The sequence below is a fragment of the Portunus trituberculatus genome, chromosome 41 (genome assembly GCF_017591435.1).
Source record: "Portunus trituberculatus isolate SZX2019 chromosome 41, ASM1759143v1, whole genome shotgun sequence".
NCBI classification, from domain to species: domain Eukaryota; kingdom Metazoa; phylum Arthropoda; class Malacostraca; order Decapoda; family Portunidae; genus Portunus; species Portunus trituberculatus.
Window position 1 is genome coordinate 34569184 of NC_059295.1, and position 27410 is coordinate 34596593.

Sequence of the window (27410 nt, forward strand, 5' to 3'; positions counted from 1 at the left end):
AACACCACAAATCCCACAGGACACACAATGCCCTACTAATGTAAACAGCCATAAGAAGAGGAGGAAGACTTTTTTACGGTAAGGCCTATAGCGCCTGTAGGCACACTTGAAGAGTATATTGGAAGCGCTGTTCAGCTTCTGCCCATTAGTGGCGCAGGCAATTTTATTTATAGTAGTACCCATATTAGGGTCCATATCACCGCCCAAGCTCATCTTCAGTGTAACCACCTAGAACCTGAGTATTATGGTGATATGTAGGTAACTTTAAACCACTCGACAAATGACAAAGTGTTTTAAGGCTGTACGTGGTGGGATTCGAACCTACGCGTGGACGTCTGCCCGATCCCACGCTCACCACCTTATCCACTATGCCACCGCCTCCGGAATATCGCTCGCTGGACTCTGTTTCTGACACAATTCTGCATTTTCCAAAGCATCACAATAAGCCAATAAAAGGCTTGTGCCGGAAAAAAAAAACATTACAAATATGAAGTAAAGTGAGTATACATTAACACAACATGTAGTCGTTTCATGTGCTACAGAGAAGGACTGATTCTACACATTAACCAAATAAGGGCACTGTCCCCAAGAAGCCGTCCTGAGCACTTGCCTCGATTCCCGGCTCCCCCTCCGCAGCTCCTACATCCAGCGGATTTGACGTCACATTAAATGAGAAATATATGGTACCGGTATATAAATTTGTTTTTGAGCAGGGGTTCCTTGAGACATGTGATGTATTTGAAGGGTTATGCAAGGTTAAAAAGGTTGAGAAACACTGCCTTATTCATTGCCATATTCTCTCTCTCCTTATTTGTTTTCATATTCTCACTCTCCTTATTCATTTTCATATTCTCTCTCTCTCTCCTTATTCTTTTTCACATTCTCTCTCTCTCCTTATTCATTTTCATATTCTCTCTCTCTCTCTCTGACCAATAGCGTGGCTTCATATATGTGACGTCAAATCAGCTGGGTGGAGGAGCTGCGAAGTGGGAGCCGGGAATCAAGGCGAGTGCGCGGGACGGCTTCTCGGGGACAGTGCCCAAATAAGTTTCGTGCAAGACATGAAAATCCCTGCATTAAGTTAGGGTAGGTGTTAGCTTAGAATAGATTTTGTTAGAATGCATCAATGTTTTTATATGCACAGATTTGGGTAATTATTTATAATATATCTATTTTCCCTCCACCACCCACCACTAAATATTCCTAATTCTTCTAAATTTTAAAACAACCTATCCTAGCCTGGGGAGCTGCGCCCCATCCTGGACACAGTGCTAGGATATTAACCTAACAAAATATAAAATTAATGAAACGACTAAAAAATTACACCTCTGGAAAATCTTGAATTTCTGCCACACTCAAATGCTATTACAGGCATATTACACGCGTGCCATGCAATTTCTCAGTTTACAAGTCCTACATGATATGTGGGTTTCGTGCTTGTATCCGATGCGGCTGTATTATAAAGATTTACCTAGATTTTTTCTTAAATTTAGGGATTTTTTCCGAGGATCAGGAGTGCTTATTCTATGTTCTAGGCATCAAAATATAACCATTGATGCATTCATTATTACTTAATGTAAGACTGACGCCTTTCTCTACATTTTCTATTATTTCAAATTTAGTCAATACCTGTCCATGGGCATCTTGTTGCAAATTCACGTTTCGTTCCTCAAGTTTCCTACTACAATAACGCTTCTCAGTCAGCTGATTCCCAACAGCTGTGCTCAGTACTGCCAAATGTTGACGTTCGGCCGCTCCTCGATCTTGATCTTGACTTCCTTTCCTTTCTACCGGTGTTCTTGTAAATAGGGGGTAAGTATGGGGAACAGGCAAATAAAGAAAATAATAAATAAATGATAAACAAAAAATGATTAAAAAAAGACAGTCCTATCTTTCAACTCACTAGTTCTGTAGTTTCCATATCTGGCTCACAACATTTTTGCAACCTTAATATTATTACTTCATTCTTCTCCAGATTGTCTCTCCATTCCTATTAGCATCACCATTCATTTTCTTCTTTCATCCTCCAATTTGGCATGCCTCTAACTTCATCATCTCATCCCTCCCCATCTCTGGCATATTTTACCTACATATTCAAGAACAACATGCTCCACTGTTTCATCCCCTCACATTTTACACTCCTGATGCTGGCACACTTTGCTGTGGGACTCTGACCATCTACCATTCTACCTAGGTATGTAAATCCTTGCGTTTACATGCATACATTGTACCGTACGTATAGTTCCGAGAGCACCACCTAGGCTCTCTTCATACCACTTTTCAAATTATCAGGATCTCTTCTCTTTCTTTCTATACCATTTCAATGTATTCCTTTTTTCCATCTTATTCTCCCATTCACCCGATCACTCATATTAGTTTGGACACTTTTTTTTATTATTATTATTTTTAATATAACTTTTTCACTTTCTTACATCCCATTCTATATCCTTTCCATCTTTCCAGCAGTTACCTAGTCACTCAACATGCCTCTCTCTAAGGATACGGTAGTTAGCATAGTCATACCCCCATGCTAATATATACCATCTTTACAACTAAAGACAGGAAGTATATTATAATCCGTTGCTCTTCTACCCTCGTCCCTACCTCTTATTTATGATAATAATGTCAGATTTATACATAAGGACACAGGCATATGCAAGGCATTGAACCAACCGGGCATGCATGTCATTTACATTCCAGCCTAACGCCCGAGGAGTGTGAGGATGCACAGTGGCTATATGATGAGCAGGATGATGGGATGCTATCTGGCTGCTAAAGGAGAGGCATCTTGTTCTCCTTGGGTTTTGATATAGTTTCCTCCGTTGGCTGGCTTATTTGTACGTATCTCTTATAGACTAACGTGGAGTTAAGGAGTCATTGCCATGCAGCCATGCATCCATGTCGCTCACCTTGCTGGTGAAGGACTTGATTCAGGCTTGGGGGCTGACAGATTTTGGTAGCCTGCTGGATGATTTGTCAGTATGCCGTCGTAGTAGGCATAGTAGGGGAAGGGAAGACCGGCACACTGCGTCCTCTAGGCTGCCAAGGATTATATATTTTTTTTTTTTACATTACAAGGGCACTGGCCAAGGGAAAACAAAGTGTTGGAAAAAAAAAATCCCGCTGGTTGCCAGGCCCTGTTGAGAGGAAAGTAGGAGAAAGAGAAAAAACAAAAAAATCTAAAAGGAGGGTCCAGTTAACGTAAGAGGTGTCTTGACACTCCTCTTTTGAAAGAGTTTAAGTCATAGGCAGGTGGAAATACAGACACAGGTAGAGAGTTCCAGAGTTTACCAGTGTAGGGAATGAAGGAGTGAAGATACTGGTTAACTCTTGCATTAGGAAGATGGACAGAATAGGGATGAGAAGAAGTAGAGAGTCTTGTGCAGCGAGGCCGCAGGAGGGGAAGGCAAGCAGTTAGCAAGTTCAGAAGAGCAGACAGCATGAAAACAGCGGTAGAAGACAGATAAAGATGCAACATTGCGGCGGTGACTTAAAGAATCAAGACAGTCAGTTAGAGGAGAAGAGTTGATAAGACGAAAAGCTTTAGATTCCACCTTGTTTAGTAAAGCTGTGTGTGGATCCCCCAGACATGAGAGCCATACTCCATACACGGGCGGATGAGGCCCTGTACAGAGCAAGCAGCTGGGAGGGAGAGAAAATGGACGAAGACGCCACAGGACACCTAACTTCTTGGAAGCTGATTTAGCAAGAGTAGAGATGTGAAATTTCCAGTTTAGATTTTTAGTGAAGGATAGACCGAGTGTGTTTAATGTAGAGGAGAGGGGAAGTTGAGTGTTATTGAAGAAGAGAGGATAGTTGTCTGGAAGGTTATGTCGAGTAGATAGTTGTAGAAATTGAGTTTTTGAGGCATTGAACAAAACCAGGTTTTCTCTGCCCCAATCAGAAACAAGTGAAAGATCAGAAGTTAGGCGTCCTATAGCATCTCGCCTTGAGTCATTTAATTGTTGTTGGGTTGGGCGTCACATATGTTGCATCTTAATATACCGTGTTTTGGTTGTTGCCTTGGTAGCGCGGAAAGGCAATGCAGAATTGGCACAACATACAGTAATTTGCAGGGGTGAGAACAAGGCTTGGGAGAATATAATATAATTCTTCAGTGTCTGCCTTTCTGGAAGTCTACTAGCTAAGTTCAAGCCTCCATTGCTACCGAGAAGACATGATTGTAGTACCAAGGAAAAAAAAAAATAATAATAAACAAATAAACAAATAAATAAAATAAAAATGAACAAATAGATTAATTGATTAATTAATTAAATAAATAGAATAAAAAAATCAAATAATGAAAAAAAAATCAAATAAAAAAAAAAAAAAAAAGACATCTCGCGCGAGAAGTTGAAAATCTATAGCATCCCTCCAGAGGTCAGCCGGCCAGCGACGTGATTTTCGTGGATCGTAGATCTCATAGACAAGCTTTCTGGTCATAAAATTTCACACTACAACTCTCAAGAAGTGTAGTGCTCCTTTCCAAAAATCATCTTTCAAGATTAAAAATAATGGAAAGTGGAATTTAGGGCGTGCGTTAATCCATATAAATTTACAGGGCGAGGTCATTTACTGAAAAAAAAAAATGAATAAATAAATAAAAAAAAAATGAATCAAAGTTGGAGTTGTATGAGTAAAAATTTGCTTTGAATGCCAGGTATACAATAGGCCTTAACCCCTTCGCGCCGGATGTTAAAAAAGCCCGTCTGTATGATATACGGGTTGTAGTGCCGCGCGCCCGAGCGCGGGAAACTCGTGCAAGCTTGTTATACTTGTCGTCTTTGTGTATTATACTGCTATTTTTTAGTCACTATATCGCCTTCAAAGAGGAAAGTGGACGCTTTTCTCTTCGGAGAAAAAGAGAGAGAGAGAGAGAGAGAGAGAGAGAGAGAGAGAGAGAGAGATGGGAACAGTCTATGCCATTGGGTAATTTTAGGCACAAGGCAGGACGCATGTAGCTTATCTTTAGTAATTGGTGGAGACAAGGATGGTGGGAGGAGCACTAGGATTTCACAGACAGCATACGGCGTGTGTAGTTGGTATCCAACACACTATACGGGACAACTGAACTGAAGAAAGCTCAGAAAAGAAATATGACGCCTACGTAGGCGTCACCGTATATGCTACTGGGGCTTCATGACGCCTACATAGGCGTCACCGTATTGAAGGGGTTAAGTATAACGTAGTATGAACATTGTACGTGAGTGTTCTCCGCAACCAGCAGTTCCACTTTGAAAGAGTACGAAAAAATAACAATAATAATAAATGAAAAAAGAATATATAATTAAATAAAATAAGATAAATAATAAGAAAAGTAACTGAATACAATTATTTATTAAGTTTAAAGGCGGTTTCACATGTGCTAATTTGCGACTGAAATTTTACATCGGTAGTTTCTGACTCAATATCGGTGCCTAGCGACTGGAGAAACCAGTCGCAAAACAAGACCAACATGTTGGTCTTGCCTGCGCCACTAATGGGCGGAAACTGAACAGCGCTTCCCATACACTCTTCAAGTGTGCCTACAGGCGCTATAGGCCTTACCGTAAAAAAAAAAAAAAGTCGATTTGCGACTTTATTTACGTCTTGAAGTCACGAGTAAGCTTTGGAAATGTCTCCAGAACACCTTATAGGCAGTTCCGTGGATATGGGCATGTTGATTGTTTACATCCAGCTCCGTCGTTCCTAGCGCTGTTAAAACAGGGTAGACCCAGTACTAGCGCTACGCACAACTTTAGGACCGACGAAAATTTTTAATTAAGTACGTTTTCAGGCAAGTTAGGCACGACGGCCGCCATTTTGGTTTGCTATGGACAATGGCATTTGTTTCGTGGACATGGGCCCAGTTATAGAGAAGATGTTACAGTTGGCGAGGAAATAGAACACATATTTAGGACCCCAGTAAAAAAAATAGATAGATAAATAAATTAATAAATGAATAAATAAAAAATTGCGCCAATCGTTCTTCGACGAAATAGCTGCCACTCTCCAAGAAGTTTTCCTCAATGCAGTGTGTGTTGGAGGTGAGGATTGGAGACTTGTCAGTATTTAATTTGATCGCAATTGTGCATAATAGTCTTCTTAAGATTATTGTGTGTTATAGTCACTTCTCTCTTTATTTCTACTTGGCCAGGGACGTATCCACAGACATTTTCTTTTCTGATGACTCTTCCCGTACGCCAAAAGAACAACCATAGCTTCATCATCGTCACTGGAGAAAGACATCTTGGCGGTTAGCTGTTTGTTTACACTCACTTCCGGCCAAGGCGCCAACTACACCTTTTCACCCTCAAATTAAAAAAGATGAACTTCAAAATTTAAAAAAGTTGAAATTCATATTAAAAAAGATGAACTTCAAATAAAAAAAATAACTTCAAAAATTAAAAAAAAGTTAAAATTCAAATTAAAAAAGATGAACTTCAAATTAAAAAATTAGAAATTCAAATTAAAAAAGTTGAAGTTCAAGTTAAAAAAGTTGAAGTTCAAATTTAAAAAATTGAAGTTCAAATTAAAAAAAGTTGAAGTTCAAATTAAATAAAGTTGAAGTTCAAATTAAAAAAGTTGAAATTCAAATTAAAAAAAGTTGAAGTTCAAATAAAAAAAGTTGAAGTTCAAATTAAAAAAGTTGAAGTGCAAATTAAAAAAAAGTTGAAGTTCAAATTAAAAAAGTTGAAGTTCAAATTAAAAAAGTTGAAATTCAAATTAAAAAAGTTGAAGTTCAAATAAAAAAGTTGAAGTTCAAATTAAAAAAGTTGAAGTGCAAATTAAAAAAGTTGAAGTTCAAATTAAAAAGTTGAAGTTCAAATTAAAAAAGTTGAAGTTCAAATTAAAAAAGTTGAAGTTCAAATTAAAAAAGTTGAAGTTCAAATTAAAAAAAAGTTGAAGTTCAAATTAAAAAAGTTGAAGTTCAAATTTAAAAAATTGAAGTTCAAATTAAAAAAGTTGAAGTTCAAATTAAAAAAAGTTGAAGTTCAAATTAAAAAAGTTGAAGTTCAAATTAAAAAAAAGTTGAAGTTCAAATTAAAAAAGTTGAAGTTCAAATTAAAAAAAGTTGAAGTTCAAATTTAAAAAATTGAAGTTCAAATTAAAAAAGTTGAAGTTCAAATTAAAAAAATTGAAGTTCAAATTAAAAAAGTTGAAGTTCAAATTAAAAAAGTTGAAGTTCAAATTAAAATAAAGTTGAAGTTCAAATAAAAAAAAAAAGATGAACTAAAATAAAGAAGAGGATAAACTGTATTTCAAAGAGAAGTATGAAGACGCCTTTTGTATGTCTTTTCATTATTGCTTGGCCGTTCCATTTTGTAAAATACAAAGCATTTTTTATTGTTGAGGCTAAAAAGAACACTTAGCTCTTACCATGAAAGTATACTATACGTAGAAGGTTACAAACTGACGTCACACTTGGCATACCTTAAACCACAGGTGTGCAACCTTTTTTCCCAAAGGGCCACTACGTAGTCACTACTCTGTTGGTATGGAGGGCCACATAACCTTACTATTTCATGTTATTTACTACGATCGAAGACATTTTATGTGAGATTATTCTGATAAACATAGATAATTAGTTGGTAACTCTCTCTCTCTCTCTCTCTCTCTCTCTCTCTCTCTCTCTCTCTCTCTCTCTCTCTCTCTGAGGGCCGCACTATAGATTTTTTTTTTTTTAGGAGAAAGGGCCGCAATGAAAGCCTTTGAGGGCCGCATGCGGCCCGCGGGCCGAAGGAAAGGTTGGTTTAAGCCTTAATCCAACCTTTCATTTTTTTTTTTTTTTTTTTTACGTAGGGAAGAGGGCCAGCCAAGGGCAAATAAAAGAAAGTTAGAAAAAAGCCCACTTGAGCGCTGGCTCTCCAAAGAGTACAAAAAGTGCCAAAACCGTCAGCCAGAATTAGGGGAGCAAATGCCTCGATACCTCCCTCTTAAAAGAAGACAAGTTGAAGGAATTCGGAAATACAGATGCAGGGAGGGAGTTCCAGAGTTTACTAATGAAAAGGATGAATGATTGAGCGTACTGGTTAACTCTTGCATTAGAGAGTTGGACAGAATAGGGATGAGAGGAAGAAGAAAGCCTTGTGCAGCGTGGCCGCAGGAGGAGGGGAGGCATGCAGTTAGCAAGATCAGTAGAACAGTTACCATGAAAATAGCGATAAAATATAGAAAGGGATGCAACATTTCGGCGGTGAGAAAGAGACTGAAGACAGTTAGTCAGAGGAGGGGAGTTGATGAGACGAAGAGCTTTCGATTCCACCCTATCAAGCAAAGCTGTGTGACTGGAACCCCCCAAACATGCGACGAGTACTCCATACTTCATGTATTTATTCCATTTTGCCTCTTCAAATTTCTTGGAAGCTAATTGGTTGGATGCTAGTACCAAAATATGAGCCAGAATTTTCACATTATAAAGTTCATATATGCACAGTCACAGTGATTATTTGAGTATTTAGTTCTATGAAATCTGGACTTTCTGCTGTATTATGGTTATAATATCAAATTTACGGCAAAACTAGTCAGATTATTACATTATGAGCTTGATTGACACTTTGAGATGGATTTAAACTGTGAAGTTGACTGACAATGTGAGGTTGACAAAACACATACTGTATAATCTATGAACTTTATAATGTGATGAAAATTCTGGCTCATACTTTGGCTCTAGCATCCAGCCAAGTAGCTTCCAAGAAATTTGAAGAGGCAAAATGAAAAAAATACGTAAAGTATGAAAGGTTGGTTTAAGGTAGTGGTTTTCAAACTATTTAGTATGACGGCACACTAAAAAGCAATTAATATTTTGGCAGCACACCTGCCCTGTGATATATATATATATATATATATATATATATATATATATATATATATATATATATATATATATATATATATATATATATATATATGCAGTACTTATAAGTGTTATCTTTGCTGGTCAATGTGAGAAATCCTCGATAACTAGCAAAATTACATAATTTTCGCGGCACACCAAGCAGACAATGGCGGCACACTATATACAGTAGTGTGCCGCGGCACACACTTAGGGAATCACTGGTTTAAACAAGGAGGCTAAAGAACATATACTTTATCCTCCTTGGGTTTAAGGTATGCCAAGTGTGACGTCATTTTGTAACCTTCTATAGTATATTTTCATGGTAAGAGTTAAGTGCTCTTTTTCCCCTAAAAAAAAAAAAAAAAAAAAAAAAAAAAAACGAAGTATACGTAGATCAGTCTATGTGTAGATTTGCATTTTACAAAATGGAACGGCCAAGCAATAATAAAAGACATACAAAAGGCGTCTTCATACTTCTCTTTGAAATACAATTTATCTCCATCTTTATTTTAGTTCATCTTTTTTAATTTGAACTTCAACTTTTTTAATTTGAACTTCATCTTTTTTAATTTGAACTTCATGTTTTTAAATTTGAACTTCAACTTTTTTTAATTTGAACTTCATCATTTTTAATTTGTACTTAATCTTTTTTAATTTGAATTTCAACTTTTTGAATTTGAAATTCATCTTTTTTAATTTGAAGTTCAACTTTTTTTTTAATTTGAGGGTGAAAAAGTGTAGTTGATACTTTCCATTTGCTATGTGTGACATTTTCCGACTAGAAGGGACCAGTCGATACTTCTCTACCGACGTAACATTTCAGTTGCAAATTGGCACGTGTGAACCCGCCTTAACGCAGTTTTAACGCACTTAAAGGTGGGTTCACACGTGTCAATATGCTTCTGAAATTGCAAGTCGCCAGAAGTATCGACTGAACCCTTCTAGTCGGAACAGTTTCACACATAGCGACTGGGAAGTATCGGCTAGTTAGCGGCAAGTGAATAAACAAACATCAACTCAACAAGATGTCTTCCTCTGGTGACGATGACGATTGCCATCAAATTAAATCATGAGAAGTATTCAATCCTCACCTCCAACAACACCCTGCATAGAGGGGAGCAGTCATCGTGATCGGATAGTGGCAGCTATCGCATCGAACGCCCATTTGCGTAATTTTATTTATTCATTTATTTAGTTTTATTTTATTTATTTATTTTTATCTTATTTCTTATTTGTTTATTTTTTTATTTTATTTTATTTTATTTATTTTTTTTTTGCTGTAGAATTCACTTTTAGGGTCCCAGACGTGCTCTTTTTCCCTCACCAATTCCAAAATATTCTCTACATCGACACAACATTTTCAAACTTTTTCCATGACGTCACAACGTAGACAAGTCGCAAATCGATTGAACAAAACCAACATGTTGATCTTGTTTTGCGACTGGTTTTCCAGTCGCTAGACGCTAGACTTGGAAATTCAGTCGCATATTGACAGGTGTGAATCTGCCTAAAAAAGTTACGTACTCTGCCAATACCCTCAGAGATTACCCCTTTGTGTGGGTATAATCTCTCTCCCTGATTATCTCCCTTCACTCGGGAAGGACCCAGCGGTGTGTATATATATATATATATATATATATATATATATATATATATATATATATATATATATATATATATATATATATATATATATATATATATATATATATATATTGCGAAGGTGTATTGCAGCAGCCTCCCAGATATGTACGTGTGCCTGTGTGAGTGTGGAGCAGCGTCATAAGAGAGTACATATGGGTAGTACATATGAGTACATATGTGCAGACTTTAGCTAAAGGGTGAGCGAGGTGTTGGTTGCTCGTGTTTATGAAACTGTCACACCTTAATGGAAGGGACGCTGAGCTAGGCCTCCATGACGGAGGAGATGTGACCCCGGAGGTCACGGGAGATAAGAGTGTGTGTGTGTGTGTGTGTGTGTGTGTGGGTGAGGGCACTGGCCAGCCCTGGGATAATTGTCATACGGTACCGTGTAAATAAAGGCATGCATGTGTGAATTGCTTGTAGCCAGCATTATCAGGGATATATTGGTAATTAGCGGTTAAGGTAGATAGCGTTACCTAATAAGCTGAAATAGACTCGTAAGGACATTGCCTGGCAGGTGCGACGGCACAGGAGGCGTGGTTTGTGGGGCACTGTGTGGCACCGACGAGGACAGAGGACAGGAGTGTAGCAAGAGACCTCGAAGGAACAAGTCGTACTCTGGGGAGCAGTCAGAGAGTGAACGAGAGACAGAGAGACAGTGAAGTGCCTGACGAACTAACAAAGTGTTACCCGTACTTTGTTGCCGCCCCTGCCCTGTCCTGTGTGCCGCCGCCACCTGTTCCCGGTGACTCGTGTATAGTTGCTGTAATATAGAGAAATAAGGAAGAAGTGTTTCCTTCTCCCCACTCTGTGTGACTGAGCTGAGTGAGAGTGGGTGCTATAGAAGCAGACAGCCAGGCCTGAGAGAGCGATCTGGCCGCTGCTCCATCCCAGCTGCGCCGCGCCACCCAGGTTAAGTCCTTCTCCCCGACACACACACCCCCGAATCCCGAGAAGATTGTGAGGCGTCCCCTCCCTGAAGAAGAAGCTGAAGGAGGGTCGCAGCACTTGGTGTCAGGAGTGGGATCCCAAGGGCGTCTTGTGTGTTGTGGCAGAAGGCAAGGTACTACCTGACGGATGTATAATGGCTGACGGCGAGCAGATCGTGAAGACGGAAGTTGTGGGCGAGGAGCCGCCTTCAATGGCTGAACTCATGTGTATGTTGGTGGCGATCCAGCAGGAATTGACTACCGTCAGGCACGAAGTGACTACCGTCGGGCAGGGATTGATTACCGTCAGGCACGAAAACGAACTCCAATGTGCGACGCTGAAGAAGGAGATGAAGGAGTTGGGGCGATGGCAGATGCCATGCAAGCGACGGCAGGCCCAGTGAGAAGAATGAGTGCTCAGTCGCACAGCTCATCCCGTCTGCTCTGGGCTGGCGTCCGGCTGGCGGGTGAGACCGACGAGGAGTCTGAGGGCGACGAGACGGAAAACGCCCTCGGACTGTCTCCCACCCTGCCCTCCGCTAGCCCTTCCGCAGCCGCCCACCCAAGACTGCCTCCCACCCCACCAACGGAAAGCTCGCTCTCCCCCTGCCGCCTCCCGCCTCGAGCTTCCTCCCAGCCAGCGGCCGCCCCCTCTGCGCCCCCCAGGCGGCCTAGACCACAGGAGTTCGACGGAAGGGTGTCGCTGGAGGCTTACCTGGCCCAATTCGAAGTCGTGGCTCGAGCGCAAGGCTGGAGTCAAGAGGAGCGCGCCCTGAATCTTGTGACAAGTTTGAAGGGGCCAGCCGTGGAGGTGTTAAGTCAGTTAACACCTGCACAACAGGAGTCCTACACCGACGTAGTGGGCGTCTTGGAGAGGCGCTACGGACACCAGTACCAGGCAGAGGTGTATCGGGCGAGGTTCCGGGCCCGAGTCCGAGGACGCGGAGAAACGTTACAACAGCTGGCACAAGATTTGGAGCATCTGATGCGGAAGGCGTACCCACGGGCATCAGAAGAAACTGCAACGCTGCTGATGAGGATCAGTTCATTGATGCGCTGGAGGACGCGCAATCGCAGATTTACGTGAAGCAGGCGCATGTTGCAAATCTGCAAGAGGCCCTTGCCCGGGCACTGGAGTTCGAGTCCTTCGTTAAGACTAGCGCTGGGAGGTCCAGGACAGACTCCGAAAGAAACCAAAGCTACCGACGGAGCCGGGCGAAGGACGGGCCAGGGAGAAGCAGAGCAAGGCCGTTCAGAGGGGCATGTTGGAACTGTAAGGAGACGGGACATAGGAAGCAAGATTGTCGCCGGTCCCCAGTCCCCGCTCGGTCTCATTTCGCCGAGCAGGTGGGGCAGTACATGTACCAGCCCTGCTGCTGGGGTTGTGGCCAACTGGGCCACCTCTCTCGGTCCTGCCCCCAGAAAACGCAGGCGGGCAGGAGAATACGGGCGGGAAACACCGTCTGGCGTGGGAGCGGGGCCGCACACCAGCCGTCATCACCCAGGTCCCACTCCGGCTAACTGGCCGCCGCTCTGTCGTCGCTGCAGCTGCTGCCGCCCTCACCTCCCAGGTTGAAGGCGTGATCGATGGACGACCGTGTTGCCTTACCGTGGATACTGGGGCGGACAGGACGCTCGTTAGGAAGGGCGTCATCGCAGCAAGGAACCTCCCCCTTGCCCCACAGAAGATGTGTGGAGTGACGGGGCACTGCAGCGCGATGCAGGGACCAGTGGAGGCGTGGATAGAGGTGGGAGGCGAGGAGATGCAGCTACCTGTGTACGTGGCTGACCTGGAGGAACCCTGCCTCCTGGGTATCGACTACCTGACGAAGGGCCGGGCTTGTATCGACTTCGGGAAAGGAACGCTGAGGGTACATGATACGGAAGACTGGAAGACTGCCCTCGTCTACCTGGACGATGTGGTTGTTTTCGGACGCACCTTCGAGGAGGAGGTGCAGAGGCTGGAGGACGTCCTTCTGCGGTTGAGGAGAGCTAATCTGAAGCTTAGCCCGAAGAAGTGTCTGTTGTTCCAGCAGGAGGTGCCTTTCCTCGGGCATGTCGTCAGCGAGGATAAGGGGCGCACCGATCCACTGAAGGTGCGAGCTGTGGCAGAGTGGCCTGTCCCGACCAATGTGGGCGAAGTGAGGAGCTTCGTGGGCCTGTGCACGTACTATCATAGGTTCGTGAAGGACTTCGCCAGCATAGCGGCGCCCCTGCACAACCTGACAAGAAAAGGGGCCCGATTTTGCTGGGATGCTGGGTGTCAGACAGCCTTTGAGCGGCTGAAGGAGGCGCTGGTGAACGCTCCTGTGCTGCCATACCCGGACCCCGCTTGCCCGTACGTTGTGGATTGTGACGCTAGTGCTGAGGGCGTGGGAGCAGTGCTGTCGCAGCTGAAGGACGGACGCGAGCATGTGGTGGCGTACTGCAGTAACAAGTTCAGTCACGCGGAGAGAAATTACTGTGTCACGCTGAAGGAACTTCTGGCGGTGGTGAAGAGTCTAGAAAACTTTCACCCGTACCTGTATGGGGCAAAGTTTACTGTGAGCAAGAAGTGGCAGCCCTGAGTCCAGCTACGAGATTCTACTGGAGGCAGTGGGACACGCTGAAATTGAGTAGAGGAGTACTGGTGAAGAAGTGGCTGACACCTGACGGAGGGATGATGTACTGGCAGACAGTCATTCCTCGTGATATGAGAGCTAGCCTGATGCGGGAGATGCATGAGGGCGTCCCCAGTGGGCATCTAGGAGTGAAGAAGACACTCAGTCGTCTACGACAGCGGTTCTACTGGCTGGGGATGCGCAAGGATGTACAAGAATGGTGCCGCGTGTGCGACACCTGTAACGCCAAGAAGGGACCAGCACGGAAGGGTAGAGCGCCGCTACAGCTGTATCAGGTGAGAGCCCCGATGGAGCGAGTAGCAGTAGACATCGTGGGGCCGCTACCCGCGACTGCAGCTGGCAATCGTTACATCTGTGTTGCCATGGACTACTTCACGAAATGGCCCGAGGCGTACGCACTGCCGAACCATGAAGCAGTGACTGTAGCAGAGGTACTGGTGGAGCAGTTCTTCACCAGGTTTGGTGTGCCTGGAGAGCTGCATTCCGATCAAGGCCGCGAGTTTGAGTCGGAGGTATTCGGCGAGTGTTGCCAGCTAATGGGCCTGCGGAAGACGAGGACAACACCACTGAGGCCGCAGTCTGACGGGATGGTGGAGCGCTTCAACAGGACACTGGCTCAGGAACTGGCCAAATACTGTACAGAGGGACAGACAGAGTGGGACCGGAAGCTTCCCGCTCTGCTCATGGCATACAGGTCTGCCGCGCACGAGGCCACCACCTACACGCCGGCCCGCTTATGATGGGCCGGGAGCTTCGCCTGCCGGTGGACTTGACAACAGGACGCCCTCCAGATGAAGAACTGCCTACTGTGGCCACGGACTACGCCATAGCACTGCAGGAGCGGCTAGTGGAGGCTCATCATCAGGTGCGAGGACGACTTAAGCTGGCAGGCGAGGCCATGAGGCACCGCTATGACCGGGGAAGTCGCGCGGCTGAGTTTGCAGTTGGCGACAAGGTGTGGCTTTACAACCCCCGCCGGCGGAAAGGTCTCTCACCGAAGCTGCAGAGCCCCTGGGAGGGGCCATACACTGTCATCGAGAAGGTGTCGGAGGTAACCTTCCGTATTCGTCGAGGACAACGCGGGAAGCCCAAGATAATTCATGCTGACCGACTGTGGAGATACCACGGGCCGGGGAAGTTCACCTGGGGCCAAGCCCCGTGTGACAGCAGCAGTGAGGAGGAGGAAGCTGCCCTTGCTATAGTAGCAGAGGACGTAACGGGGCCTGACGCCGGCCTCGTGGGCAGCGAGGACGGTGGAGCGGGGACGAGCGGGGATGAAGAAGCTGAGTCAGGAGTGGGTGACTCACCGCCAGCCGCCACCCTTGCCCACCCCGCCAGCGCCGACCACCACAGAGATTGCAGGACTATATTCTAGATGAGGAAACAGATTTGAGTAGCTAGGATGTAAAATGTGGAGGACGAGACTAGGGAAATAGTCGAGACGACTATTTATGTGGGAGGGGGCAGTGTTGCGAAGGTGTATTGCAGCAGCCTCCCAGATATGTACGTGTGCCTGTGTGAGTGTGGAGCAGCGTCATAAGAGAGTACATATGGGTAGTACATATGAGTACATATGTGCAGACTTTAGCTAAAGGGTGAGCGAGGTGTTGGTTGCTCGTGTTTATGAAACTGTCACACCTTAATGGAAGGGACGCTGAGCTAGGCCTCCATGACGGAGGAGATGTGACCCCGGAGGTCACGGGGAGATAAGAGTGTGTGTGTGTGTGTGTGTGTGTGTATGGGTGAGGGCACTGGCCAGCCCTGGGATAATTGTCATACGGTACCGTGTAAATAAAGGCATGCATGTGTGAATTGCTTGTAGCCAGCATTATCAGGGATATATTGGTAATTAGCGGTTAAGGTAGATAGCGTTACCTAATAAGCTGAAATAGACTCGTAAGGACATTGCCTGGCAGGTGCGACGGCACAGGAGGCGTGGTTTGTGGGGCACTGTGTGGCACCGACGAGGACAGAGGACAGGAGTGTAGCAAGAGACCTCGAAGGAACAAGTCGTACTCTGGGGAGCAGTCAGAGAGTGAACGAGAGACAGAGAGACAGTGAAGTGCCTGACGAACTAACAAAGTGTTACCCGTACTTTGTTGCCGCCCCTGCCCGTCCTGTGTGCCGCCGCCACCTGTTCCCGGTGACTCGTGTATAGTTGCTGTAATATAGAGAAATAAGGAAGAAGTGTTTCCTTCTCCCACTCTGTGTGACTGAGCTGAGTGAGAGTGGGTGCTATAGAAGCAGACAGCCAGGCCTGAGAGAGCGATCTGCCCGCCGCTCCACCCCAGCCGCGCCGCCCACCCAGGTAAAGTCCTTCTCCCCGACACACGCCCCGAATCCCGAGAAGATTGTGAGGCGTCCCTCCTGAAGAAGAAGCTGAAGGAGGGTCGCAGCAATATATATATATATATATATATATATATATATATATATATATATATATATATATATATATATATATATATATATATATATATATATATATGTGTATATATATATATATATATATATATATATATATATATATATATATATATATATATATATATATATATATATATATATATATATATATATATATATATATTAGGAGTCATAGTTAGCTCTGATCTCGGTACAAGGAAGCAATGTATCGAGGCCAGAAATAAGGCGAATAGAGTATTAGGTTTCATCTTTAGAAGTGTTAAAAGCAGGAGTCCCAGTAATACTAAAATTATACTTGGCGCTGGTCAGGCCACATCTTGACTATGCGGTACAATTCTGGTCCCCACATTACAGGAAGGACATAGCTCAATTGGAGTCAGTGCAAAGGAGGATGACTAAAAGGATACAGGGAATGAAGGATATGCCTTATGAAGAGAGACTGAAAAAACTTAGTCTGCATTCTTTTGAGAGACGTAGGTTAAGAGGAGACCTGATAGAAGTATTTAAGTGGTATAAGGGTTTTAACAAAGGGGACATGAATGTAGTTCTTAGGATCAGTAGCGGGGACAGAACCAGAAATAAGGGGTTTAAACTTGAAAAATTCAGGTTTAGGAAGGAAATGGGAAGGAACTGGTTTTCAAACAGAGTGGTTGATGAGTGGAACAGTCTCAGTGGGCATGTAGTCAGGGCTGAGTCAATAGGGAGCTTTAAAAGAAGGTTAGATAAATTCATGGATGGGGAAGATAGATGGAATTAGGTAGATTAAGCACACTGGGACTGCCTCGTATAGGCCTGGCGGCCTCTTGCAGCTTCCCTCCTTTCTTGTTCTTATGTTCTTATATATATATATATATATATATATATATATATATATATATATATATATATATATATATATATATATATATATATATATATATATTTTTTTTTTTTTTTTTTTTTTTTTTTATTTATTTATTTATTTTTTTTCCCTGAAGGGTATTGGAGGCACATTTTATTATTCTATTCAGCATTATTGTTGAATGATTTATCTTTTCTTCTTTGTATTTCATCATAGTTTATACATCACCATAATTATAATTCAATTTATTTTTTGTTTTTTTTATTTATTTATTTATTTATTTAATTTTTCTATTTACTTATTTATTTATTTTTTTTTTATATAGATGCTTATGAAGAAATTTCATTGTGAACGTAGTCCCATTCTACGACAGCCAATGAATGAGCAAGTCACAGGCGACCAATAAGCGAGTGGTTCACAAGAGCATCAGGAATGTATCAACACTGAGTCAGCTGACCGCCAGCGTACTAGCAGTATTAACCTGTGCGCCCCCCTGAGGAGCTTGGCCGCAGGGCCGCTGTCAGGGTTGTGTTGCCGCCATGCAGGCCTTTCACACCCAGCTGGCGGTGGGCACGTACGCCCTGGTCGCCTGGTTTGGTCTCTACCTGTTGATCGCAGAAGCATTGCGCATGTGGACAAGGACCAGCAGTCTATCCCCCGCCCACCGCGCCCACATTGCAGAGAGCTTCGTGTCGGGCGTGCAGGGTGTTGCCTGTGGTATTGTGGGTGTAATGACAGTCATTGCTTGCTGGCATGATGTTATGCGGGACAAATACCCACTGGCTGTGTACTATTCGTCAATTGGAACAGCCTACTTCATTTATGATTTGTGGGCTATGTTCAGAAGCCACAGTGCCAGATCTGAATGTGACTCTCTGGGTGCCTTACTCCTCTCGTACCTGAAGAAGGATCTACTTATGATTGTGCATCATCTCACAATAGTGTGTGTGCTTTTCCCTGCAGTTGTTTACCACTCGCCCATGGGACACTTCTTCATGGGATGCTTCTTCTGTACTGAACTTTCCACCCCCTTTGTCAATGCTCGTGTTATTCTTAGTCGCCTGGGATTGAAAAATTCTACAATATACATGGTCAATGGCATTTTGATGATGATAGTGTTCTCCATGTGCCGTGTTGCCATGTTTCCTGTCATGTATGCTGTGTATTTGAGTCAGCAGACAAGAGCACCATCTCACATCCATGCTCTTGCTTCCATTCCCATCACCTGCCACCTCTCCTGTCTCCTTGTACTGGCACCACAGATATACTGGCTCAACATGATGGTAAAGGGAGCAGTGGCAGTCCTAAAAAGTACCCCATCACAATTGAGTAAAGATTATTGATGAAAGTTATGCTATAGGGATAAGATCTAGTCAATATACTTTGTGCTGGAATTCATTCTTGGTTCAGTTTTAACTAAGACTTTCTGATATAAGTGTTTTCAAACTATTATTTTTTGTTTTTTCAATGTTTCAGTTATACCTGTTGATTTTTTTCAAATAACCTAGATGATGAGTTAAATTTCAATATTTTTATGAATGTTGATTTAATCTATTTATATATTTTTTATCAATGTGTATTGTAGTTTGAAGGAAAGATAAAGTGATATATTAGTAAGATTAAGGAAGTCCTTTAAAATCATTAGGTATAAAACACAGCAATGATTATATATATAAAAAGAAAAAAAATTTATAATACGTCATATTTCAATAGTCCTAATGCCATATTTGTTCTTTTGGTCTTATTCAAGACTCGTGTAACTTTGCATAGTTAATTCTTTGGAAAATCAGAAGTCAAAAACAATCAAATGATTCCAAAATTACATTAGCATTCAGCAGTGAGTAATGATATGTAATTATGTTACCAGGCATATATCAAATATTTCAGAAGACAAAATCATGCGTGCTTGAATGGTTCATAAATACTTATGTAATAAACAGAACTAACTGTGTTATAAACTAATACACAGATTACCCAGGTACCATACACTGTTATTAATGTCATAAATGGAATGTATTTATATATTACATACATTTAATTGTTTGCATAAATATGCACCATCTTTTACAGTTCACATATAACCACACTGTGACACAATACAGAAGTTTGTTTGGCAGTTTTCAACTTCATAGGATAGTTATATAAGTGGCTGAAGATAGTGCCACAAGTGTATAACAATATATTATTTGCCACCTATGCATTTGTTTCATAGCTATGGATGATTGTGATAACAATGTATAAAGAAAAATTGAGCATATCAGTCATTCTCAAAGACCAACTTTTCAAGTGCAATGTATACACACAGTGTGGCCAAATGTACTTAAATGACAGGTGCCAATTTATAAATTACTCAAGGAATGCCTTGTAGTTTAGTTAGCGTAGTATTCACAGCTGGTCTTTCATAGAAATTTACTGTTCTGTGTTCATAGTAATTATAAGTTATCAGACTATGAACAGAATTATATATATATAATATATATATATATATATATATATATATATATATATATATATATATATATATATATATATATATATATATATATATATATATATATATATATATATATATATATATATATATATATATATATATATATATATATATATATATATATATATATATATATATATATATATATATATATATATATATATATATATATATATATATATATATATATATATATATATATATATATATATATATATATATATATATATATATATATATATATATATATGTGTGTGTGTGTGTGTGTGTGTGTGTGTGTGTGTGTGTGTGTGTGTGTGTATATATATATATATATATATATATATATATATATATATATATATATATATATATATATATATATATATATATCATGGAGATCACTGAAAAGGTGATTGTCCCAAGTACACTTCAAAATTTCATGTGACAAGACAAAAATATATATTCAAAGTGGTAAGAGAGAGAGAGAGAGAGAGAGAGGTCACAATCAACACTGAATTGTAGGAATATGTAGATCTTGTATTAACTATGTATTTATTGACATTGTGTGTGATTGCAGTTATGAAATAGAAATTTTCATCTTGATTCTATATGTTTGGTTGATGTTTACTTCTATTGTGAATATTGCAGCAAGATATCTTCATTAACCCTTATAACTTTTTACTCGTTTGAAACCGTTTGCACTCTTTGCAAAATTTTGAGTTACAACAGTGAATGTAGAGGTAGTCTTAAGAGTTAATAAAGTCTTGAATGAAAGTTATGACATTTGTCGTAATATTTAGGCTCAGTTATTCAGGAATGTTAAGTGATTCTCTTTAATAGTGGTGTTTGTGGCTGGTCTACTCCTTGTGTAGATACACTGCTGATGCTCTGTTGACACCAATCATTGGTACTCTATTGAAACTAAACCATTAATCTCCATTCTTTCTTATCATTGTTTACTGAATATTACTGAAAGCTGTTTATGTTTTTATAGCTGGCTTTTTATTTCTTGTTTGCTATGGTATGATGTTGACTGTGCCTTGATATTTGTGTATGTATCTTATTCATGCTATGTATATTCTTTTAGTTGGGATATTAAAGTATTTGTTACATTCTGAAATTGATTACCGTGATATGTATTGAGGTCTGACGTTTAGGCCAGAGCATTCAATCAGTGTAAAGATTCACTTGAGTGCATTGGCAACTTTACATTCCTTTAATTCTTCTTCTCTACCTATCCTTTAACCAGTATGTTCATCCACTATGCAAATGTGAAAATAGTATTTTACTGGAGACACAAATTAAGTAATGTAAAAGAATTTACATCCCAATGGGATAATAAGCTGTAGATTCATCTTACTGATGATTCTGTAACCCTTGTACCTAGATATATGTGTTTAGTAGTTTGGCATCAACATTGCTTCTCTACATAAAGGTAGTAACACTTTTTTATAATTTTTAATCAGAAATAAACTAAATGTTTTTTTCTTATATATAATTCTCATAGATTAATTTGTAAAATAGTTCTTGACAATAGTATTTTGTTAGTTACTTCCTTGTTTAAATATATAGTGAATTTAAATTTTAGTATTCAAAAGCCAGTTCCTTTTTAGTATTTTGAATTACTGTTGCACTCATTCATCAAAGTTGTCCTAGATTGCAAAAGGGACCAACCAAGAGTGCCAATTTTAAGGGAATGCTTCCATATTCATGCACACTCTTGTAGAGATATGACACCAGCATTAGCTCTGTAATATTGGAAAAAATTCTAGCCAATGAGAAACATAGGATATTGCAATAGATTAAGGAATTTTAATTATATTAAATATATTGTAATAGGTAAAAAAATTCTAACCAATATATTTTAATAGCTAAAGAAATTCTAACCTATAATAACTTTGGTGACTGTGAACACCATTGCCTTCATGGAAAGCAGAAACTAGACAGTGTATCTAAATATTAAAGGAGCTGTAGTTTCCTACAGAGCAGGGTATTATACAAGATTCATTGAAAGACATTTTGTGCCATATAATGCTTCGCTCTATGAATATGCTGAAAAAATGGTCCAGTGTAACTAAATATAGTGTATGTATGTTATTCTTTGTGGAACTCCAAGTGCATGCACACTGTACATTGGTGAAATATTACTTATTATTACTTAGCACTGATGTGGTGTATTTAATATCTTTAATGATATGATGAGGCTGTATCATTGAACATTTAGACTCATCATATTGAAATTCTGATTTTCTGCACTAATGCATATTGAATTAAGTAATTATTTCACAATACTATCATAGTTTGAAGAAATTTTGTTGTCTCAATTTCAAGATTATTTAATGTTTTATTGAACATCAGGTGCTAAGGAAAGGTTACCAGATCTAGAATGATAAATACATTGTTATACCACATCAGCTGCTTTGCCAAATTTCATCAATTTTCAATAACTAATGTATGCACTGTTGTCATTGCTCACTTCAATGTTGCTCTGCAGGTTTGCAGATTTTTATTTATTTTTTTTTCTTCACAAGATTGCATAATAGTTTGCAATACACATATTAAGAATTAAGATAGTTACAGTATAGTATGAACATCTTAGTGCATGTAAAGAATAGTGATAAAACAAGCTGTGAAGAGGCACAATATTATTGTATTACCTGATCGATGGATCTGAATGAAAAATGAAGATCTAGTGTTCTGCTATATGCCTCAGGATCATTGTCCTTGACCCAGAGTGTCTTCCCAATATTTGATAGATCAAGTTCAAGAATTGTATGTAAAACAAGAGAGAGTGTTTGTGTCTTTCTAATCATGAAACAAAAAATGTACTTTTTTTATGTGTGTAACATGGTTTCTGCTTTGAAGAAAGTATGTTGTGCATTCAGGAAAATTAGTATACTCTACTTTTTGGTTTAATATGATTCTAAATACTATGGAATTATGCAGTATTTTGATTATTTTCAAAATGTTTTTGTATCAGCAAATGCAGATGTTAGGAAGCATACCTGATTAAGATTTATTCTCTCAGAAACATTGATAGAGCAGCTCTGTGCATTAGTCAATAGGCAAATTTTGGCTGCAATCTCTTTTTTATGAGTAAAGGAAAGTCCACAGTCCTAAGCCCAACTAGAAAAAATTTTCAAGTGTTTGGGGAAATTATAAAGCTCATCCTGGCAGGTATGTTGGACCATTGGCTTGTGTATGAATGGTTGGATTTATAGTAGCTTCTCAGGTCTCAATTTCTTTGAGCATTGGTGCTGAAAAGTTGTAGCCAGTTGATTGTGTTCACACCAAATACTGAAAATCCCTCATCCAGGCTAGTTTGTTAATGCATGCAATTCTCCATATTTTTTTTTTTTCTCTCTCCAAAGTAATTGCTCTAGATTTTAGCTGGAAATTTTCATCCTATTTGGTAGTGCCTTCTTCGAACTGTTTTGTAGATCAGTGCAGTTTATTGAAAGCTAATGAATACCTAACCTGTAATTCTATATTATAATTTCTACAGTAATTTGGTATTTATATATTACATATGAAGATGAGTATATAAAATCTCCATTGATGTATCTTTGCCAAAATGGTGTTTTTGCCACTCATGTCCTACATATGAACAAATTCAGACATACACATGATAATGTCTATAAGTCAGTCACTTGCAATCTCCCTTGAGCAGCATTTTAAATTCAGGGAAATAGATTACATAGATTCTCATTTCTCTTTTTTTTTTTTTTTTTTTTTTTTTTTTCCTCCCCTCCCTATGTTTGTTACGCCAGTGCAATGATGTCTCACTTCTTAAAATCAGAGTATTGTAGGAGTCAGTGACTGCTGTTTTGTGTCATATCACTCCTGTGATACACATGCCAAAGATTGAAGCTGTTTTTCACAGGACTTACCATTAAAAAGACATGATGTGCTGTGAATTAGGTGGAGCTGCATGTTTAATATAGGCAACTTGTCATAACTTTCATCATCATCATCATCATCTGTGCTGCCACCTACATCTCATTATGACTTATTTGCTCCCTTTAAAACCCCTTTGTGAAACCTTGCAAGAGCTGCTTTGAGAATGACAGCTTGAACATCTGATACTTATAGTTTCATATTCTTTCCATTTTCCATGAGTGCCTATCATTTCACACCTTATAATTTTGTTGAGCAGTCTGTCCATTTTCTGGGTATGAATACATCTGTAAGACATCAAGAGTCTGAGTCTCTCTCTCTCTCTCTCTCTCTCTCTCTCTCTCTCTCTCTCTCTCTCTCTCTCTCTCTCTCTCTCTCTCTCTCTCTCTCTCTCTCTCTCTCTCTCTCTCTCTCTCCACACACACACACACACCAACTTTACTTCTTCATATTTCATGAGCTGTAACAAAAAATTGGTATAGCCATATAGTGTAGTTTAATTTGTAAAGACCCCTATTGCTATAACAGCAACTGAACACTGATGAACTGGTTCCTTATTGTTACTGTTGTCTATTAATTCTTAGCCTATAACTGAAGCTACTTTTGTAACCTCATACTTGATTAGAAATTTAAGTGGCTCCTGTAATATCATCACTGGTTGGTCTATGGCTCTGTTAGCCTGTCTTCCTCTTTTTAGTGCAATACTTACTTGACTTCTTTGGATAGAAGAATGATAGTAGATTAGGAATTTCTTAAACTATGGTTCAAATTGATGAAAAATTTTGATAATGCAAGCTTAATTTATGGACTGATGTAAATTTTCTTTTATACCACCATATGCCACATGTTCTTTTTCCATGGAACTATCATGATATTGTAGATAAGAATTATGGTATGTGTTTGGGAAAATTCTCCTGAATTATCAGATTTTAGGTAAGATGGAATGAAAAGATGATAAGCTTCTTTTTATCTCAAGCGGCAGGTCCTAGACAATAGTGACCATGTGCACATGTACATCCTCATGATGCTTAGGCAATGTTATCTTAGGCTTACAGCTTTGAATGAAATTCTTGAATTTCATATATGACTTAAACTTGCTTTACTTAACACATTTGTAATCTGCTATCAATGATCAAGAAACCAAGTCTATATTAAAAAAAAAAAAAAAAAAAAAAAAAAAAGGCAGATGCAGAGAGAAGTAAAAGTTAAAACCAGCATCTGGAACAAGTTGACTTGAGCATGAACAAATCAGCAGTGAGGTTACAAAAGTAGCTTAGATTCCAATTGCAAGCTAAGAGTGAATGGACTACATTATCTTCACATCTTGTATTTCCCATTCCAATGTTCTGCTGAATATTTTCAATGCATTTGATAATAATTATTCACTAGTTTACTGGTATTTATGAGCCTTTCAACCAAAATGTCTCCATTTGATGGTATTGCTTTATAATCTGCAGTATTGCTGATGGAGTATTTACTAATAATGAGCAGTTAATTTTGTATGTGCAAGTACATATCTTGGTTCATTATGAATTGCATGTGTCTTATCTCATTTGCAGCTTCCTCTTACAATACTATCACTTCCATGTAGGATCCTCAGATGTGTAATGAATAATTTTCATTTAAATATGATCTATTAATTATTCTTACTCCTTCAGAACACCATTGTATGTATTATTGTTTTCAGTGTGGGAAGTAATTCAGAAAGAAATGCATATTACCTCTTTATGTTTACTATGCATGTATTGTTGATAGTTATTGTGATATCATTGTGCATTACTTCTCACCCTGTGTTTCACAAATATGAAGGGGGATTGAATGATTTTATTGTTTGATGTAATATCTTTAGCTCTACTTCTTAAGGAAAAGATTTTTGAGATTTAGATTACAAATTAAATGACTGCTACTTTATTTATCTATTTATTTATTATATTTTTTCTCTTTCTCTTGAATCTTGATGAGCAAATTTTTCTGATGCACAGAATATCAGACTGAGCTAGTATTTGAATATATCTGAAATATGTAGATTGTCATTGAAAAGTTTACTGAGGTGATAATATATTGTCTTAAAATCTCTGAAGTTTATTGTATTTTTATAGACAATTGCCATTTTTGTTAAATATGTATTGGTGTTTATAATATAATTTATAATACTAAATGTTAGATAATGAGTTTTCTTTTCCTCTTATTCATTTTACTTTGGGAATTAAATTTAATGGCTGAAAAATATTGTTCCTAGTCACTGGATGATGGCTAGTCAAACAAGCTGCCACTAGGGACTCAATAAAGTGGTTCTGAAGTGGCTATTGCAAAATTCATTATTGCTAAGGTACTTTATTTTCTACTAGACTAAAGCCAATTAAGTAAAATGGGTCAGTAGTTTGTATTTATTTTTTGTTGTCCTTATTCCTCACACCCATGAAAAATAGGTCAGCTTCCTTACCATATCCAACCATAAGTTAACCCTAAGCAAAAAGTATGTACATACTGAGATTATCTACCACATGTTCTATTATCCTACTCTGTCTGCTTGACCAGGTCTTCCTTTCATTCTCTCAACCTAACCTGATGTTTGGAGATGGGATGGAATTCAATTCTGGAAGTGGCCTGATGCCAAGGAATAGGGATTAATCTTTCTCCTTTGACCCATGTCTTTCGTCTAACTTGTCTTGATATTTCTTTTTCTCTACCCTCATCTTTTTCTTCTCTTTTTGCCTCTTCTCTTCAAGTGTGAGCTATGCTGATAGGATTAGAAACTGGCTTTTGTGCCAGTCATTAGCAGGGTTACCATTGTTTCTGCATCTCTTGCACTACCTTTCTTCAACTACATTTAAGAGACTGGAGACTTACCCTCCATTGGTATAAGGCCTTCATCCTTCGTTTTCTCAAACTTCTCAAATATGTAAATCTTTAAGAAAGAATTAAAAGAAAAGAACTAGACATTATAAATGTTATAATAGTATGATATAGAAATGTAATAAATCATTCTACATCCTCGCTTCTTCATGTACCCCTATGCTCTTTTGATAATTTCTATGGACCTCACCCTTTCACACTATCATCACTCCACAGACCCCACTTTGTCCTCATCCTCTCTGGCTCTGGCATTTGAAGATTTTTCCTAAAAAATCAGTCATTAGCAGAGTTGAGTAGCTGATGGAGGTTGTAATGTGAGGTAGTGTGTATGCAAATATCATATATCTAACAAGTAATGCAGGCGTCAGGAATATCAGGCAACTCGGAGAGCAGTTGATGTATAAGGACAAATTATAATGGGCTGAAGACACCTCTTAGATGCCTTAACTGAATTAGTGATATCGCAAGCTTCTTTATAGAAAAGTATTGTTGAGAGAATCTCCTACCCATTTCAGTAGTTATGCTTTAATAACAGTTCACAAAAATTATCTAGAATGATGTCCCTGTTTGGAACACTGAATGTATTATCCTATAAGACTGATGAATATTATACTGAACTCTAGAAGAAAACCACCCAGTATGATATAATGGAATTTAACCAGAGATGGTTAAGCAATACGTATCTTTTTATCATGCTGTTGAAACAGAAGTGATAGTTTCACTTTTGTCAGCCATAACACTGGCACACGAGTTATTCTCAAATATGAACTGATACATTTATCCTGTAGTGTATATGCTGGGAGGCCAGATATTATTCTGTAATAGTGATATCTGATATTATTAGATAATACTATTGGGTTCTTAATTCATATTTTCTTATATATCTTGTTTTCCTTAAACT

General features: G+C 39.5%; 2 protein-coding genes across 2 annotated transcripts in view; one reads left to right on the plus strand and one right to left on the minus strand.

The window, feature by feature from the left end:
- The window catches only part of LOC123516813 (putative aminopeptidase W07G4.4), a 56366-nt gene extending 54587 nt beyond the window's left edge, over positions 1-1779 (minus strand). Inside the window, exon 1 of the mRNA XM_045276499.1 lies at positions 1630-1779. Within this exon, the coding sequence (XP_045132434.1) occupies positions 1630-1643 (14 nt within the window). The 5' untranslated portion in view covers positions 1644-1779. The remainder of the gene's footprint in view (positions 1-1629) is intronic.
- Positions 1780-17670: 15891 nt separating this feature from the next.
- Positions 17671-19733, plus strand: LOC123517021 (TLC domain-containing protein 3A-like). Its single transcript, XM_045276836.1, has one exon. The coding sequence runs from the start codon at positions 17820-17822 to the stop codon at positions 18621-18623; it is 804 nt and encodes a 267-aa protein (XP_045132771.1). The 5' UTR covers positions 17671-17819; the 3' UTR covers positions 18624-19733.
- The last annotated feature ends 7677 nt before the right edge of the window (positions 19734-27410 follow it).